Source organism: Psittacula echo (assembly GCF_963264785.1).
Source record: "Psittacula echo genome assembly, chromosome: 4".
NCBI lineage: Eukaryota > Metazoa > Chordata > Aves > Psittaciformes > Psittacidae > Psittacula > Psittacula echo.
The window spans coordinates 44,403,373-44,421,913 of NC_137738.1; the positions used below are offsets into that span (position 1 = coordinate 44,403,373).

General features: G+C 41.1%; 2 protein-coding genes across 2 annotated transcripts in view; one reads left to right on the plus strand and one right to left on the minus strand.

The window, feature by feature from the left end:
- The window catches only part of PEX3 (peroxisomal biogenesis factor 3), a 23,194-nt gene extending 17,058 nt beyond the window's left edge, over positions 1-6,136 (minus strand). Inside the window, exon 1 of the mRNA XM_080616472.1 lies at positions 5,612-6,136. Coding sequence (XP_080472598.1) covers positions 5,612-5,684 — 73 coding nt within the window. The 5' untranslated portion in view covers positions 5,685-6,136. The remainder of the gene's footprint in view (positions 1-5,611) is intronic.
- ADAT2 (adenosine deaminase tRNA specific 2) lies at positions 5,468-15,632 on the plus strand. Its single transcript, XM_080616473.1, has 6 exons — positions 5,468-5,872; positions 6,051-6,155; positions 12,365-12,515; positions 13,080-13,186; positions 14,812-14,884; positions 15,003-15,632. The coding sequence occupies exons 1-6, from the start codon at positions 5,813-5,815 to the stop codon at positions 15,041-15,043; spliced, it is 537 nt and encodes a 178-aa protein (XP_080472599.1). The 5' UTR covers positions 5,468-5,812; the 3' UTR covers positions 15,044-15,632.
- The last annotated feature ends 2,909 nt before the right edge of the window (positions 15,633-18,541 follow it).

The following is an 18,541-nucleotide window of genomic DNA, read 5'->3' on the forward strand; positions in this document are numbered from 1 at the left end:
CCTTGAGTGATATGCTGGAGCAGCAGCTTTAAGACTGAGACAGCTAATTGCTTAATACTTGATTCTTAATGCTGCACAATTACTCTGTACTAAAACCTACTGTGTCTCATGAGGGTCCAAAGTAACAGTCATCCAGAAAAATCACTTGTCTAAAATGACGCAATACCAGCCAGTAGTAGTATTATTTCTCCCTCCCCTGAAACAAGCCATAACTTTGACCCATCACTAATAGATGTTATGTACTCCAGTATCATCCTCATCTTTGGGAATGCAACACCTTGGAAGTTAACCAAGGTCAAAGTTACATCATCCACACAGCTTCAGCAAAACCAATGACTGGATGTCAGGAGCAGACTACCTCTGGTACTGAGTGGGTTGTACGTGCCTCTGAGCCACCTGGAGGATACAGCACCTCACTTGGGAAATTCAAGTCTCCCTTGTGATAATGAACGTCTGCCCACTTATCACTCCTGCCTGAATGCAGCAGCAGAGCCTCTTCAAGCCTATCTTATGGGTATTTCAAGGAGTTGCAACTCAGGAGTTGATCTGCATGTGTGTTCACATTTTACTTTAGAGCAACCATGTGTATCAATATAGATACACGTGGCATTTATTCACAAGACCTGAATATAACAGAGACACTTCTAATGAGTCCAGGCTGAATGTATCACATGAAAACACCATCACTTGGAGTTGGAAGCAGGACCAGAGAAAGCCACATCTCAAGAACTGCCATAACGTCGTCAGATAATGTATCCCTCAGAACCTAACGTGACACTTTGAAAGACTGTTGTTACAAACAAGAAAAGTGGACGCCAACTTTTTACAACAGCTAATATAACTCACATTTACCTCTCAGTATAGAATAGGAGGTCTGCAAAAAGTGGCAGCAGCAACATTTTATTTGTATCTACTTAAGTAAACTGTTGTTTAGATGGAACTTCATACTTTACCTTGCATATGTTCCATACAAAACCAGGAATTAAGGAAATTCAGCAATAATGAAACTGCCCCAAAGATAATTTCTATGTAAACTTTTTTCTGCCTTCATCTAAATGTGAACTATGCAAACAACTATAGTGCCAGCACTTCTGATTCAGAGCATTCAGAAACAGATGAGTGGTACAAACTAGGATTATATCACCTGATGCCATCTACCTGATGCCTCAGGTACAGGAACCTCAGTAAGGATCTCAAACTACAATATTGCTTTAAAAACTTCTTTACAGAGTGGAAGTATTTACATTTGTACTGGCTGGCTGTGCTGGTTTTGGCTAAATAGTAGCTAGTACAGGTCTACATTGTGGATCTGTACTGGAAACAGTGTGGATAACACAAGGATGTTTTCATCAAGGCCTTTTCTGATTTATTTTATCTTTTAATTATTAAACTGTTTTTATCTCAGCCCCTGAGTTTTCTCACTTTTACCCTCCCAATTCTCTCCCCCATCCCACTGGGGGGAGTGCAAGTGAGCAACAGTCTGGTGCTTCAGTACTGGCTGGGTTTGAGCCACAGCACTGTCCTACACCACCAGGATCTCCTGGGGTCTACAACACCTATATTCTGTGGAAGACACACTGACTCACCCGTTAAGAGTGAACTGAGTTAAGTATGTTCTAACTCGTCTCAGTAGGACTCTTTGCCTGTAGCACTGTATAGTTGTCTCTTCCCACCATAAGAAGGACATGTACGTGTTGGAACGAGTTCAGAGGAGGCCACAAAGATGCTCTGAGGGCTGGAGCACTTACCTGGAGACAGGCTGAGGGAGTTGAGCTTGTTCAGCCTGGAGAAGGCTCAGGAGAGGCTTTATACCAGCCTTCTCGTACCTAAAGGGGCTTACAAGAAACTGTAGAGGGACTTCTTACAAGGGCATCTTTGAGGTTCCTACCAACCCAAACCCTTCTATGATTCTATGATCTAAATGTAAGCAATGGAAGTAGCTTAGAAAACCTGCAAGCTCTTACACATTCATGCCAGTGGCCTCAAACAGGTAGGGTATTTCTCTCATAATTTACTTAATAAGTATAATAAAGTAAATAAATAATTTACTTAAAAGGCTTAAGCTTCCCTCAACCCTTTTCTTTCTTCACAGGTGGAATGGAGAGATGAGCAGAACGGTGGGACAGGTAACTAGGAGGCATCAAGTTCCAGGCAAGCTCTTTACAACCCTATGTAACCCTCACCTTCACTGCCATACTTCCCTCACAAAATTAAGGGAAAAAAAAACCAGCTTTAAGAACTTTATTATGTTGAAATTGCACTGACACACAGAAGCCTGCATCCTTACAGAACAGCAACAACTCCCTAAGTTGTGTTTTGTCCTTATGCACAAGCAAGCTGTGTATCAAACGGCATACAACTGTCCCATTGAGAAGGCATTACAGCCTTAATCTCTTGGCATCACCAAGTCCCACCAAAACCCATTTAACATCCCTGCACTCGCTCACAAACCAAGACAACTTTTTCTGCTAAGCAGACAGACTTTTGAACTGAAACATTCTTTCTGCAAGCAAAAGGTTGCAAGAAATAACATTGAGCAATCATTGATTCACCTCTGATATCAGAGCCATACATTGCAGACACACCCTGAACTTGCTCTTCTACTGCAGCAAGAGAATTTCAATAGTGAATAATTTCGTAATGTCCATTGAAATCCACCTTGAACACTGAGATAGAAGACACTTTATGGTAAACCTACCTACCCAACAAGAACAAGTGAACATAACACATCATGCAAGCTCACTCTCTCTACTTCAAATACTTCTAGTGGGTTTGATCCCAGAGCACTAGACTTGGCTTGCTTGAAGAGATGTGTCTTTAAAGTATGCAATTTACTTTATATTGCTAAAAGAACAGACTTCTGAAGAAAGGGTTTGTCCAGGGTCTTTGCTAAATTGAAGTCTTCTCAACCCCACTCCTTAGTTAAGGGACAATTACACTTATTTCAGTGGATTTTCCCTCAATTTGAGCTCTTATTTTATCAGGTTTGTATTTGCATGAACAGAAAAATCTGTTGCAGTGTTGGGATTAACAGAAATTACACTGGCAGCCACTGCTAATGCACAAGGAATCCATCTTAGTAAACAGAGGAAAGGCTACCAACCAACTCAGTTTGGTACAACAATTCTTCAGTGGCACAACACTGTATCAGTAATAATGTAGAGACTCCTCTGTAGCAATGCACCATTAAATATTCACATTAATCTCTGACCATGTGCCAGTTAAAGACTTACAATCATTAAACTCTGGTGTCCCATTTTCCTTGTTAAATCCTTCTTCCCAGAAAATGCACCTACAGCTCTTAAAAAAAAAAAACCCAAAAAACAACCAACCAAACAACAAAGCACCAAACAGCAGAGAGATGTCGGTTCCAGTCTCTGGTATTAAACCAGCAGATTTGGATGCTCTTCTTAAATCATTCAGCCACTTCCAATTCTTCTACCTTCATATGAAAGCAGCAATGTGTAGTTTCATTCTATCTTTCAAAGTTAGGCAATATTTTTGGAGGAGTCTGTTGTGGATGTCAGAGTTCTGATTTATTGGTGATGGCATTACAATAGTTCCTGGAGTTATTTTAAGGTCCAATCCATAACTTATATGTAGATGGCCAAAGTAGTCATGATTCAGCTGCTGAACAAATGTAATGCAGTGCTCTGCAACAAATCCCTCCATCTCCCAGGGTGCCTTAAAGTACCATGGTGCAAGTCGCAGCTGGGGGCAGCTAATGGTGTTCTGCTTGTGGATACCCTGATTTACTACAGATTCTCAACTACAAAAAAAGCAATTCTCTACAGAGTCTTTAAATACCACATGGCTCAAGGAAACACGTATTTGATCCATGCTGCAGGCAGCAGCAGCACAATTCAGTATTTTCAGTCAGAAGCTGAAATGCTTGTTAGATGAGGAGTATCTTGGGGTTTTTCTTTGGATTGGTCGTATTTTAAATGACTTATTTTAGTTCCCGATTACTTTTAAGTGTACTTCATCCAGTCAGAAGCATTTTAGTGAAAGTGACACTGAACTGTACATAAAAGCTGCAATTATAAGGTAAAAGCTGCAAATTCAGTTGTATCAGGCTGGCAGCAGGCTGTTTATACATGATGAATTTAGGATTTGAGTCTAGGACTACCAAGAGCCACAAGCTCCCCTAAATCTGTATTCCCACCTGGATATTGATTCATGTTTACCAGGTGAAACTGGGACAACTGATGTTTCTACTACTCCTATTTGTCCTCCCACTAAACTCAGAGTTGAAGGGATGGGGGAACAGCTTGCAGGTCACAGCATGATATATTAAAGTAAACCTGTTTACTTAACATGGTGGGCTGTAAGCGTGGTGGCTTAGAAACTGGTAATCATTAAATTCTGATGTAATTGCAGAGTCAGAAAACGTGCAGGTGAGGGGGGATGAATTGGATAAGCAGCCTGACAAGTGTTTCAGTAATCATCATCTAACATATTATTGTGCATTAAGTGGCCCTCTTTGGAAAAATGCAGAATGAATTAATGCTAAAAGGATGCAGAGGACACAGCCACCAAGGCAAGTCAGAAATACACACAATTCACCATCATAAGAGGCCTCACCTGAATAAGAGACAAAATATATCGCAAAACCCCTGTAGCTCTCAGACTATTTAGCTATTCAGACAAGCTGCAGTAGGTATAAACAAATGCAAACTTTCCTTAGCAACTCTAATGTTTAATTCTGTGTCATTTGCATAAGATGTAAGTACACCTGATGATTGAGCTTGCAAAGACATGGCTGTACCTTCTGGGGAGTATCTAATCTCCAGCTGCAGATATGCTCTTATTATTAAACACAGAGATAGATCTGAGGTGTTCCTTTAAATCCAATTCCACCTAAAAATAACCCTAAAATAACTCCAGGGAAAGGAGAAGCTTACCAGACTACAACCACCCTCCAGATTAGACAACAGTCATAAGGGAGAAAGTAAAACGTGAATAATTAATGTAGATCCTCTCCAGTAAAGTTTAGTGTCTGCAGTTGGTTTACACCTGACAATTCACCTCAAAGCACAAGTAACTTTAAGAAAGCACAGGCTTTTAGCCTCCATCCTAGAAATAATAACACAAGCAGCACCCACGCTTTGTGTTGTCAAACACTGCTTCAACCCAACACAAACACCAGCAGCAGGAACAGGCAGGGGGCTCGAATCCCTGCGGTTTAGGGCTTAAGGCTCGACGTGTCGGTTTTCGCCTCTGCCCGCGAGAAAACCCCTCCCGCCCCTAGGCTTCCCCAGAGCCGGGCGGTGGGCGGCTCGGTGTCACCAGCGAGGCGAGGGCCGCTCCACCCCGCCGCGGAGCTCCGTGCGCAACATCCCGCAGCGCCGGCCACACGGGAACGAGGCCGGTCGGACCCGCGGCACCGCCGGTTCGGTCACGCCCGCAGCCGGCACCGGGCCCACACGGGGGCAGACCGGCTTCCTAACAGAAGGGCTCGGTGGCAGACCGCCGCCTCCAAGGGGGCCTCTCCAGCGGGAACTAGGAGCGACTCAGCCATAGCGGAGAGGCCTCGCGGCCCCAAGGCCGGTTCCGCTCCGGCCCCTACTATGGCCCCCGCCGCCCCTCGGCTCGGCTGCCGAGCACTCACCGCCAAGGAAGGTGCCGAGGACGAGACATTTCTTCTTGTGCCGCTTGAGGAAACTCCAGAGGGACCTGAGCATCGTTCGTGCCCGGCCCGGCCGCCCCTCGCCTCCCCACGTCGGCGGAAGGGGCGGTGGCAGCTGCTCCGCCCGAGGTGCCTCGCCGCCAGGCCCCCCGGAAACACCGCCCGCGACCTGCTGGTGCCGGCATGGCGGCTGCTGAGGACGAGGCGGTGATTTTGTCCTGGATGGACCATGCCCTCGACGTGGTCAGCGCGGCCGTGAGGGGTGCGGGGGGAAGCGTCGGGAGAGGCCTGACGGGAGCCCCGGGGCGGGCGGGCCGGGCCTTCCGTCACGGCAGCGCTTAGGTGGCGGGAGAAAGGGGGTTCGTTCGTTGGAGCTTGGTACAATAACGCTGTTGCTTGTGTCTGTGTGTGTGTCCCGCAGGCGAAAGAGGCACTGGAAAAGGGGGAGGTTCCCGTCGGGTGCCTCGTGGTTCACCATGGCGAGGTCGTGGGGCGAGGCAGGAACGAGGTCAACGAGACCAAGAACGTGAGTCAGGGGGAGAGGTGTTCCCGGCGCCTGGGTCGTACCCCGAGGGCGCCGCGGCCTCGCGGCTTTCCCCGCCTTGCGGTCTGTACCCCGGTACTGGGCCAGCAGGGGGCGGGGTTCGGGGAGTGTCGTTCCGGTGACCAGCGGGTGCCAGCGGTAATGGGGCGGAGGGCGAAGTTGGGAAGATCATAAAGCTCACCTCATATTGCAGGACTTCTCCTGAACATCATTCCTCAGATGGCTAGAAAACATCTGATTCCCAGTTTTGAACTTGTTATTTGTCCATTTTTGTCTCCTTAGTTCAGCAGCATCTGTTATTTAACATAGCTTGGATGTATTTAAATTTTGAGCATATATTCCCTTTTGGCTTTTGTTTTTCCCTATTTTCCCTAAGCTGACTGTTTAATCTCCTCTCAGAAGAAAGGTTTTCCTTCTGTGTTCTTGCTAATAATTATTGTATACATCTGTTCCTGCTTTAATTCATGTTTCTTGAATTCACTTAACCAGAACTGTATACTTTATTCCAGATGCACTTTCTCTTGTGCCTTGTTTGATAATGTCTTCCATTCTTCCTGGAAGTAAGTCCACACATCTTTTCTGGAGCTTCCTTGGTCCTTTATGCTGTTTTGTTATTCTTCATGTGTTGTTTTGATATTTTATTTTATCCCTAGTATAAGGCCATCCACCTCTTGAATGGCAGTCTGACCCTGACTGTTGTGATGATGGCTTTCATTATATGAGAGACATCACACTTTTAGCTGTTTTCTGTAGGTGTTTCTCCAGTTAATGCCAATGTCACAACTGAAAACATTTGAACAAGGTGATCTTTGAGCATCTTTGCTAGATAGTTCCCTCTGGACAAGTACTTCCCCTTTCAATGCAACTTATCTTCTTTGTTTTCCCACCCTGCCTGTCTCGTGCTATGCTGTTTTCCCCAGGCTGACGCTAATTTCATGTGTTGGCTGTGCCAGATGTGTTGTAAATGTCCAGAGAGGTGAGATTGACAAATGTTTTTTCTAGGCAAGAGAACACCAAGGAAAGTTACTAGGTTAATTTAGTATCAACTGTTTTATGCAAATCCACATTAATTTTCCTTTTATAGACTAGACCTTATAATACTGCCTCCAAAGTTTGTCATGTTGCCTGTTTCATTGTTGAGACTATCCTGGATCTGTAGATGCCAGGGTTGTATGTCCTTCCTGTGGTCATTATGGTGACTCTATTTGCTCTGCCAGGTTTCAGTCACGTGACACTCTCCCTTGATGTATTAAAAGCATTGCTGTGAGACTGGCAGCCTCATGCAGGAGTTCTTCAGTATTTTTCTGATGGAGATGATCTATAAACTTGGAGTTTTGCACCTCATCCCTCTTCTGTGCCCCATACAATTTCATAAAGTCCTAGTTCTGTATCTCATATGCTGTAATTTGTGCTTTCATGCTCTTATTTTGTCTTTTGAGCACAATCTCCATGTCATTTTTATTGAAAAGGCAAAATATTAATTTTGCTTTGGAGTAGTGCTTGTATTTGAGCCTCATCGTAAGGTCACTGTGGTAGTTCTAACTCCTTTTTTCAAGTTGCATCTCAAGTTATTTTTACTTTATATGTAGTTTGTTTTGTAAGGTTGATGTTTGGTTCCTTTAGCCTTTGCCTTCTGACCTCAGAAATTTAGCTTTATGATATACCGGCTTTTCTCACTCCTTGAAAACTTTCCCCCACTTTTAAAAAATGATCATTTATCCATTTGGATCTGCAGTCCTTCCCTACAGTCCTGCTCTTGCTTGGGAATCAACTTGCCAGTAAGGCTTTATGTCAGATACATTCCTCCTTCCCCTTAAGTAAGTCCCTGCATCTTCTAACTGACTGGAGTTAAGAGCAGGTAGTGTCTTTTTATGTGCTCTTTCATTCTATTCCTAAACTGCTTATTTTGGCAAAAAGATTTAGCTGCTTTGTTTAAGTCTGTCTCTGGTCACCCTGCATACTTGGTTTCTGCCCTGCGTGTCCACAGCAGAACACATTAATGCCAGAGATACTGCCTCTTACTCTGGAAGTTATTTGCAAAATTATTGATCATCATCACATTCTTACAGAAAAACATTGCTGTTGGAAGGAGGGAGTTTTTATACAGCTGTGTTTGGTGTATTTTATTTTTTTGAGGAGCATGGCTGCGTCATCAGCAATTCAAAATAGGCATGCCATTACTTGTATTTATTGGGCAACAGTGCAATAAATGTCTGTGTAAGACATTGGTTTTCAAAGGCCTGGCAATACATTCACAAGCTTGCACCAGAACTGTGTTCCCTCTGGCAGCTCTCACGTTCACTTGTTCACAGTCTTGCCTTGGATCAACCTGATCATTTTCTTCCTTAAAACACATGTGACCCTTCCCAGCTAGAACCCTTTTTTGGATATCTTTATTCCCATGTGTGATACATTCGTTCACACTAAAATGCTATCTGTGTTAGGTCCTTTGTTGATACGCGCGGACTTCTCCTTTGTTATCTCATGTTGGGTCATTATAGCACATGTCTTTGCCCAGATCATCTTGCGAGTACAGAACATGATAATAAAAAATGAAGTATTGTTTGCATTCATAAATTGCCAATGAAGCCACAAGATAATACTTTGAGCTTTGGCCCTCTCACATGTTAGATCTGGTCTAAGAGTTAGAAGGTAAGCTGTTCAGGGCAGTGGTAACACCTTTATTTGTCTCCAAAACATTTGCCGCAGTTTGGGGCACTATTTTAAGTCTTTGTTAAGGCTTTTTCCCCACTGACATCAGCTTTAGATGATTTTTCCTTGGACCACCATTTGCCACTCTCTCATAATTCTCTTTTCCCTTGCTACTCTTACCTGTTTGTGTTTTCTTGGCTTTAAAATGGTGTATAAGATCGGCAAAGTTAAAAAAACAGCAGGGGTTTATAGAAGCTTATGAATCTAGTTAGTGACTCAAAATGAAAATCATCTTTTTTTTGTATGTTATTTTACACACAGCATGTCAATAAAAATACTATCTAGTGATAGTTCCACACAAAATAAAATCTTAAGACAGACCTAGGTCAGGTTTTCCCCCATATCTTGTCTTTAAGAGGGACCTTTAGCAGATGCTTAAGGAAGGACCTCAAGAAACGAGAATAGAGGTTATCTTCCCCATGCGTATTCTTTCCACTTGTGAAAGTGAATAGCTTAGAGACTTCCAAAGCCCAAGACTGTATCTGGATGTTTGCTTCTGATAGCTGTCTGTGCACATATCCTCCATGAATTTGTCTAAACCTTTTCTGAACTCATTTATGGTTTTGGCTTCCATAGCATCCTGTGGCAATGAGTTCCACAATTTAATTATGTGCTTTGTGAAAGAGTACTTCCTTTTGTTTGTTTTAAATCTGCTGCCTGATAATTTCATTGGGTGCCCACTTGTTACGAGAAATAATAAATCACAATTTACTGTTTGCTTTTCCACATCTTTCTTGATTTTTATAACACTCTACTGTAGTCATCTTAACTTGGAAAACTAGTAACTGTATCTGGTGAGTTAAGAGGTGTAGTCTAGTTAATCTTTGTACAGAGGCTGTTCTGTAACTTGGATAATCCTTTCTCACTCTGTGATGAGTTTGTCCTGGTGTTCCCATGTCTTCATGAGGTGAGATGACCAAACCAGTATGTATTACTTAAGGTGTGGATGCAGTGGGATCTAGTAATACTCTCTATTAGCGTAGTCTCTTTTGCATAGCTGTCTTCTATTGCCACAGAAGCCAGTATAACTTAGAGCAGCTGCCTGGCTTTTCTCAACTTGTACTCCTAGGATCAGCGGAGGCCTAAAAGCTGCTCAGTGTACTAGCTTAAAACAGTGCCATAGGTTAGAGACATGTTTTCCTCTGGTAATGAAGGCTTATTGTTTATATGCTTTCAATCCATGCTCAGGAGTTGAAAAGCCAATATGGTATTCATGTCTCTTCTGATCTGAGAGGCACAACAATAGAATAGCCACAACATACACTTTTGAGTTAAAGTAGCTGTAGTGATTCTGAGGCATCTTTCTGCTGGAGCATGCACTGTGACTTCAGCTGGTGTGATCTCATTTATTCAACTAAGCAACCTTCATGGCAAGATTGCACTGGTAGGTCTGGAGGAATCATGCCTGCATGCTGATTCAGATCCATGTTGTTATTCTGAGTGGGACCATTACTATATTAATTCAGATCACAAGTGCACTCATGGAATAAATTTCTTGATTGTGTCTGCTTAGCATGCCTTTTTTTCATGCCTCAGAGTTGGCAAGCTGTCTTCCCTTCAGATGAACCTATATTGAAAAGATGCACTCAGGGAGCATACCTAATGCACTCCAGCTCCTGCTAGGAATATACTGTCTATGAGACTACACTGGAGCTAGGCAGTGTGAGCACCCCTGATCTGGTATTGAGTCCTCAGCACTGCTTTAGTTTACAGGTACACTCCCCTTGTACTACCCTATCTGCTAATGTAGGCATAGGCAACATAGATCTCTGTAGGAGTTTAGAAACATTATAAACAGTATTAAACTTACCACTAAGTCACTTACATGAGTCCTTTGCCATATATTGTAGAGCATCTCACAGTTATCACCACAGATCTTCAAAGTGCTGAAAATAACCCAAGTTCAGGTATTGAGATGAAGTTATCTAAGGTCACATAAAGACATATGTAGCAGAGATACAAGCATAATTTGGATTGATTCTGAGTCTAATGCCTGTGTCAAAAGCTTTTTTTTTTTTTTTTTTTCCTAGAATAGATTAAAAAGAAGGAAAATACTGAATTCACATAGCCATCAGGCTTTGTAACTGGAGAGCACTTAGCACTTTGTGGTACTTTTGCTATGACATTTGATTGGTAAAACGTACTGCTGCAAACATTTCAGAGCGATACGGGGACATTACTGGTTGTTTTTGTCCTTCTGCAATTAAAGTCAACACTTCCTGCTCCCTCTCTTTCTTTCTCCTTCCAGTACCTAAAGGGGGGGTACATCAAAGCTGGAGAGGGACTTTTTAGAAGGGCATGTAGTGATAGGGCAAGGGGCAGTGGCTTTAAACTGAAAGAGGGTAGATTTACATTAGATATTAGGATATTAGATATATGTTAGATATTAGGAAGAAATTCTTTACTATGAGGGTGGTGAGACACTGGAACAGGTTGCCCAGAGAAGTTGTTCATGTCCCATACCTGGAAGTGTTGAAGGCCATTTTGGATGGGGCTTTGAGCAACCTGGTCTACTGGACTCATGGCAGATGGGTTGAAACTAGATGATCTTTAATGTCCCTTCCAACCCAAACCATTCTATAATTCTATGATTCTGTTCAGATTTTTGTGCCATGCCTATTGCTGTGACCTCTGAGATACTTATAATTCAGTTGTTTCGGATTAAAAAAAGATAAATCAATATTATTATGTCTTTTTGCAATCAGGCGTATGCTGCAATCCATGCCTATTACTTGATGGACCTATTGCACATGTATGTATTCCCAGGCAGGATTAAAGCTGGTGCAAACTGAAAATACTGTGTCTACACGGTAGGCCAAGCAGTTCCAGAAACATACTGAAATTATTGCATATTCACAGTGTGTTCATTCCCTGCAGGCACAGCAACACTGTCAGAGGCAAGAAAAGGTACCAGCTAGGAGCAGTTTCTTAATATTTCCAGAGAATGTTATTGGGCCTATGTTCTTGCTTTTGGAAGCACAGTGGGCTGGATCCGTTGTTCTAGCAGGCTTAATGTGTCCCTCAAGCCTCAAGTAGAGCTTTCATGTCTTGTCTTGCTATGCTTGCATGACAGAGAGAGGAGAACTTCTGAACAGACTCCTTTGTGTAGGAACAGGTAGAAATAAAAACTGGTTTGCACTTGTTCATCTTGCGTGTGCTGCATATGAGATTGAGGTTTAGTATGTTCTTTCTTGGACTGAATATTTCTTTTGCAGTTTGGGCTGGATGAAATTTCTTCAGTAACTTGAGCCAGCAAAGAGGTGTACTAAAAAGAGACTTCTCAAGAAAGCATTACATTATTTTCACTTAAGTGAAAATAATTGCATTATTAATAGATTAGGTGTTGGGCCATTGTGCCTTTGACTTGAAAGAATAATTTTATGACACTGCGTTGTATTTCACTTGTATCTCTACAAGCGAGAAGCTTAAAGCTCTCAATCAATGCATGCCTTAAGAAAATGTTTATTTTTATATCCTAGGCTACTCGACATGCTGAATTGGTGGCAATTGATCAGGTCCTGGACTGGTGCAAGCAACAAAACAGAGACTATACAGAAGTGTTTGCAAACTCGGTAATGTACGTAACAGTAGAGCCTTGTATCATGTGTGCAGCTGCCCTGCGCTTGATGAGTATCCTTTCATGTTTATTCATGCTGGGAAACTGTGTGTCAAAATGTCACTGTTTTGGCCTTGTGCCCACAGAGAAGGTCTTGACACTGTAAGGCAAAGCCAACAGGGGTACCATCTTACTGCTTGAGAGTCTGCACCTATCTTCATTTACTGCATGGCAAATAGTGAGAGACTCAAGAATGAAAGAGGAATGGTGCAATTATGACAAACAACGGTTTCTCTTAGGGATGTAAAAATCAACTTTAGAGATATCTGTTATTACGTAAAACGAGTTAATCTCAGTTCAGTATTCAGCTTTAACGCTCAGTAAATCGTGTCTTCTTACGCTTCTGCCATGGGATTCATGCTTCTCCTTTCTGAGAAAGGCTGGATGTACATCTTCAGCAATACATCTTACATTATTCAGATGTAGCCTCTGATTTTATGAGGGAGGAATTGTAGTGCAAACTAATTTAGTTTGAAAAGTACAAGCACATCTTAGTGAAATTTAATGACTACTTAAATGAGGCTACTGTACTTCCTGCTTGCTTTTCACTTTAACTTAATACCTTAACTCATTCACATAAATTCCACGGGTCGTATATGGCTGTCGAAATGAGCGATTTGGAGGCTGTGGCTCAGTTTTGAGCATCTCGTCTGATGATATGGTGGACTCAGGAGAACCATTTGAAGTAAGTTATAAAATGTTTTTCTGCTAGTATATTGTGCCTAGCTTTGTGACCATGCTTTGAGAATGTTATGCAGCAGTTTAAGAGGACTCAGATCAAAGTCAAGTAAACTTGACTTAACAAGAAAATAACATAAACAAAACAAAAAAAAGAAAAGACCGCCTGACAACAGTCTGAAAATATTTGAAAGGATGTATCAAAGAGGAAAAGGAAGAATTACACTTGTGGAAAAAGGTAAGGAATAAATATGTCTAAAAGATGTGTAATACTTTAAACAGTGAGTGTATGCGGCAGGAAGAGATGAGAGGAAAAATTAAACTGCAGCAACAGCAGTAACAGCACCTTACTAGGTTACTGGATTTTAGCTGAACCACTGAAAATGATTGTATCTTTGCTCCCAGTCTATCTATATATGAGGTAAAACACGTTAGCTTAAACTTACTTCATATAATTCAAATCCTCAAATAAATACAGACTGCAGAAGTAGCAGAAGTGATTTAGTTTAGGTGTTGGGAATTTCCTGAACAGTAAGGATACTGAAGGGCTGGAACAGAGTGTCTGGGGAGAATGAGGCATCTTTGTCATTCAAGAAAGGCTGGACAAGCATTTAGTGGAGGTATAGTGTACATAAATCTACATGCATGACAGCATTATACTAGTATACCTATACATATAGAGTATTTATAGCATTACATTGATTACATTATACACCACAGTAGATGATCCTGCCTTGTACAAGGACACTGATTAGGGTTATTAGAGTTCTTTTCCACACTTAAGCTTTCTTATTTAATGAATGTGAAAAACAAGTAATATATTTCAGCATTCTAAATAAGCACTGAAGTCTGAAGGCTCAGAAGGAATTTTAGTCAGGAAGACAATACTGTCTGGCAGCCCAGTGTAAACTTATTAAGCATCTTTCAGGATATTTGTGAGACCAGCATCTGAATTAATTTGTACAGTCAGTAGTGGAAGAGTGTTCATGTGCTAACATTGGCACGTGGTATTTAGGTTTTTTATATGTCCAGAAGAAAGAAAGTAGAAGATTCTTGCTGTTACAAATGCTTCCTTTGTTTCTGTAGGCAGCTGCAGTGGGATATATAGGTGTAATTAATTGTTTTCTAGTGTGGGTGGAGATTCATTTAGTTGTTAGTGACATTTAAATGCTTTGTCATTAATGTTCATGGTCTGGAAAAATATCTTGGAAGGACTAAAAACTTCTGAGAGGTGACTGTTAGGAATAAAGAATAGGTGTGTGGACCAGTGTTTTCTGAATCTTACCTACAATACCTATGTGTATGTCTTACATTTCCAAGTGCTTGAAGAGTATATGAAGTATATTGGAAATGCCATCTTAATAAGAAAGAAATTTAAGATTGCATGAAATTTTTATGTAAGTTACTAAGAAAGTTTGTTTTGCTTAACTTTAAGTTATTAGAGAAATAATTTACTAAGCCTCAACATAGTATTTTTCATAGGTATTAGGTGTTCAACCTGAAAAAGAGATTTTCTGACCCCTAAATAGACAGTACAGTTGTTTACAATTATTCTGTACTTAAGGCATTACTGTGAAGCATGGAATGTGTTATTCTCAGATGTGCTCATGAACATCATTCTAATTTGAACAGTGCGTTTCTGGCTATCGTGCCAAAGAAGCGGTGGAATTGTTAAAAGCTTTCTACAGGCAAGAAAATCCCAATGGTAGGTTTCACATTAATGGATCCATTCTGATCCCAACTTAATTCAAAAGAATGCTGGCACTGGTATTACTATAATTGACTTCTGATGTTTTCCCCCCCTTTCTATTTCTTCTTGGCAGCACCAAAATCCAAAGTACGGAAGAAGAGCAATCGTAATTAGCCCTACACTGATGGGAGACAGAAACTTACCAAAAATTATATGTGAAGGTTTCTTCAGTGTCCTTCTCTTTTAAAACGTACAATTAAATTATGTATAATGTTTTGTACAGAGTTTTTACTAATAGGGTATTTACTACCTGTTCCTGCAATTCTATGTATGTGATTTCTTTTATTGTGACCAAACAGATGAATAAGTGGCTGTTTTTAGACAGACGAAAATTTATGGTTCAAGTCCACTTGTTGGTTTAAGTTCGCTTGTTTACAGCCAGATGTATTTTTTCATAGCACTGGTTGGCTCAGTCATTTCCATGTACTTTGCTTGGCCATGCAGTAATTTATAATCCAGAAGAGGGCCTTGCAGTTCCACTAATGAATTAAGAATACAAGTTCAGTTGAATCTTGGTTGTATATCTCTTAGTGGATACTTCTCTTAAGCAACAAACTGTTAGTAGTTGTTTTGGCTGATTTCAGACATTTGAGAAATGCCCTAACTTACTTTGTGAAAAAGAGTGGCTCAAATTCTATGACTATAAAAACTGAATACAATGAAACCTTTTAAATATTTAAATAAATACTTTCAAAAGTGTTTTAAAAAGAGCATTAAAAGCAATATTTTGTTACCATCACTCCTAATAGCTTAGAATTTGTATTTTGTGTATTTACTTACTGTTCACAAGGTGACATGGGAAAGAAGCATTTTTACCATACTAGCTATTTTCAGAGTTTAGAAGTTGTATTTCTTTAACTTAAGCCGTTTAGCTGACGTTTGTGACCTATCCTATTCTCCTAACCATTACTTACAGTGTTCTTTGAGTCTTTTCCTTTCCATAAGCAAAAGAAGTTGTGACTTTTTGTGGGCTATTTTAGATTTTATCAGCTTTGGAGCTCCCAGGGCTCACTAACCAAACAGCTAATCTGGAAAAGCTGTTGAGGAAAAGACTATTTATTGACTGTGATGGCTTTATTGGAATGAAATGGTCAAACCTATGGTTAGGGTATTTGGCTGATAATACAAGACCGCTATTTATCTATACAGACACATATATTCAGTTCTCAACTGGACCGTAATTTTCTTATACCTTGAAGAGATTACTGAAGTCCAAATCAAGGGAAGATGTTAGACTTCTGGCTTGTTACTGACATCAGTGACAGTACGAGTTGGAGCCTACATATTGGTTTGGACCAGGACCTAAATCTCTCAGCATTTGTTCTTCTGCGGGAGGGTGAAGAACACTTTCCTTCCCCAGTGCCTTCTTTAAAAGAAAAATGTTAGCATTTAGATAGTGTGGCAGTAGAAGCCATGTAAGTAAGCGTCCAATTCTGCAACCCTCAGACGTGGAACAGGAGTCAGTAGTAACCTGCCACTTAAAAACATCCAAGTCCCATTCAAAGGCAAAAGAAACTGAAGAGGGTGACAAAAATTTCTCTTAAGAGTGATTACGGGTAAAAATGTGCATCTTAGAAAAAGGGCATAAAAGAGGAATAATACAGCAAGCTAAAAACTATGGTACTACAGAAAGGTTATAAGAGATGTTTCTGTTTGCTATTTAGTGCAATGTGTGAGCAAAAAACTGTAGTCTAGTATTAAGAGGCACATTTGGATGTGCATGGGGTTTAGGGGTTTTTTTGGGTTTTTTCCTGAAATTTAATAATTAGCTTCTGGAACAATCTACTGGAAGATTACACTGAAAGCAAAAATGTAACCAACCCTTTCTTAAAATCCTGTTATTTAGGTGAGTAAGAACCCATGCAGACACACAGGTATTCTTTTAAAAGAAATTAACTCATGTTTGAAGATGAGCCGCTCATTGGAGCCATGGCATAGCATGACATCTGGACAGCTTACACTTGAGCCAGACTCCTCCTCTCCCCACCTACCCAGCAGTGCTATCCTCCCTCTCTGCAAACAGCCAGGCTCCCACCACAGCAGCAGCAGCTCTGACAGCAGGAGCCTCCATTCACCACTGCCCTCAGAGGTGTGCCTGGGTCAGTGGTCACTGCCAGATGTGCTGCAGCTCTTCCTAGCCCTGAGGTTTGAGATTGCCAAGGTCGTTTAGAGTTGAATTCACCAAGTTGAGCTCTTAACAAGAAATTACAGAGACCCTGGGCAGAAGGCTCTAGGTTCAGATACAAAGAAGCATCTTCATGGCTAAGCTCAACACAGGGGCTGGAGGAAAGCAGGAGCCAGGTCTCAGGCTTTGGCTCTAGCCCTGAAAAAGCATCAGGAAAAACAACTTTAATTGTTACTGCTACCTGGAAAACTCAGAGCAGCAGCTTATAAATGATGCTATTCATTTTCACAGTGCTTTTACTTATTTTTATCTATTTGTGTCTAGGTTACTAGCAGGCCTTGAGAGCAGCAGTAAATACATTCAGCTGGTTTATTTAAAGAAGCTTAAATGCTTCACACCATCATTTTCCTCTTGCTGCTTGATAAATAAATACATAGGCTTCAGCGTTACATTTACCTTGGACTGTATTTTTGCCAGTTCATCACAGGTAAACATGATTTTTATTTCAGCCTTTTGTTTGCTTGTCAATAATCCTGACATCAGAATATATTGAACCAGCTAGGACGGCAAGGAAGCAAAACAACACAGCTTTGTCTCTGCTAAACCAATTACAATTGACAATTCAAGGCTATAATAAATATGTCTTGTGACTTGCACACTGGAGGAGAGTCTGAATTTAAATTATAGCTTTGTGTTTTGAAATGCTCACTGATCCATTCCATTCCCATTAAGAGCAGCTTCCGCTCTGCAAAATTAAGTGATATCTTTACATGACAGTTTAATTAATTTATTTTTCGATATGCACATTTATGGCGTTTCTCCATTAAGCTTTTGAAATGTCTGTAGGTCCTATGCATTAATGTAAATGCGCCATGGCCCGTAATTACCTATGACAGGCTTAGGGCACTGATAAAAAGATTATACTTTTAAAAACTAAGTCTTGAAACTTCCCCGGTGCTTGGCAGGAAATCTGTTTCTGTGTTTTATTTGGAGCAGGGCTCGGGAGCCTGCAGCCAACAGCTCCAGTGTAGGCTGTAACTGCTACATTCTAGAAGAAAATACATTTGACACTAAACGAGCGAAGGGGAGAGGAAGACAATTAGTGCAAGAGTACTAGAAGCAGGTTTTTATTTGTTTTGCCTTGTGGCTGCCAATATATTCTCTTATCATTAAAGTGCATCTAGAAATGGGGTATTTTCTATGAAATCATTTTGCAAAGCATGGATCTTTGTCTTTTTAAGGGGCTGCCCAAAGTGAGTTTATCTTCCTTTTTCACAATAGCTCTGTGCTAGCCAAGAATGCCGGATTCTCCCTTTGCCTCCTCCTCCTCCTTCCTTTCTAAAAATGAATTTTTCAGGGAAGTGTGGAATTCAGAGAAGTTTGAAGGAGAGCAGATGGCCAACAGTGATCCAATAGGATGTAAAACTTCAGTTAGGTAGTTGTTTGGCAGGCAAGTACAAGTGAGCCCATGATGTTTCCATAGCGAT

Excerpts from the sequence above, each read along its gene's own strand:
- ADAT2 (XM_080616473.1), top strand. The coding sequence starts at position 5,813 with ATGGCGGCTGCTGAGGACGAGGCGGTGATTTTGTCCTGGATGGACCAT. Across the intron at positions 12,516-13,079 it reads AGCTGCCCTGCGCTTGATGA|AAATTCCACGGGTCGTATAT; the intron begins GTATCCTTTCAT and ends ACTCATTCACAT. Across the intron at positions 13,187-14,811 it reads ACTCAGGAGAACCATTTGAA|TGCGTTTCTGGCTATCGTGC; the intron begins GTAAGTTATAAA and ends TAATTTGAACAG.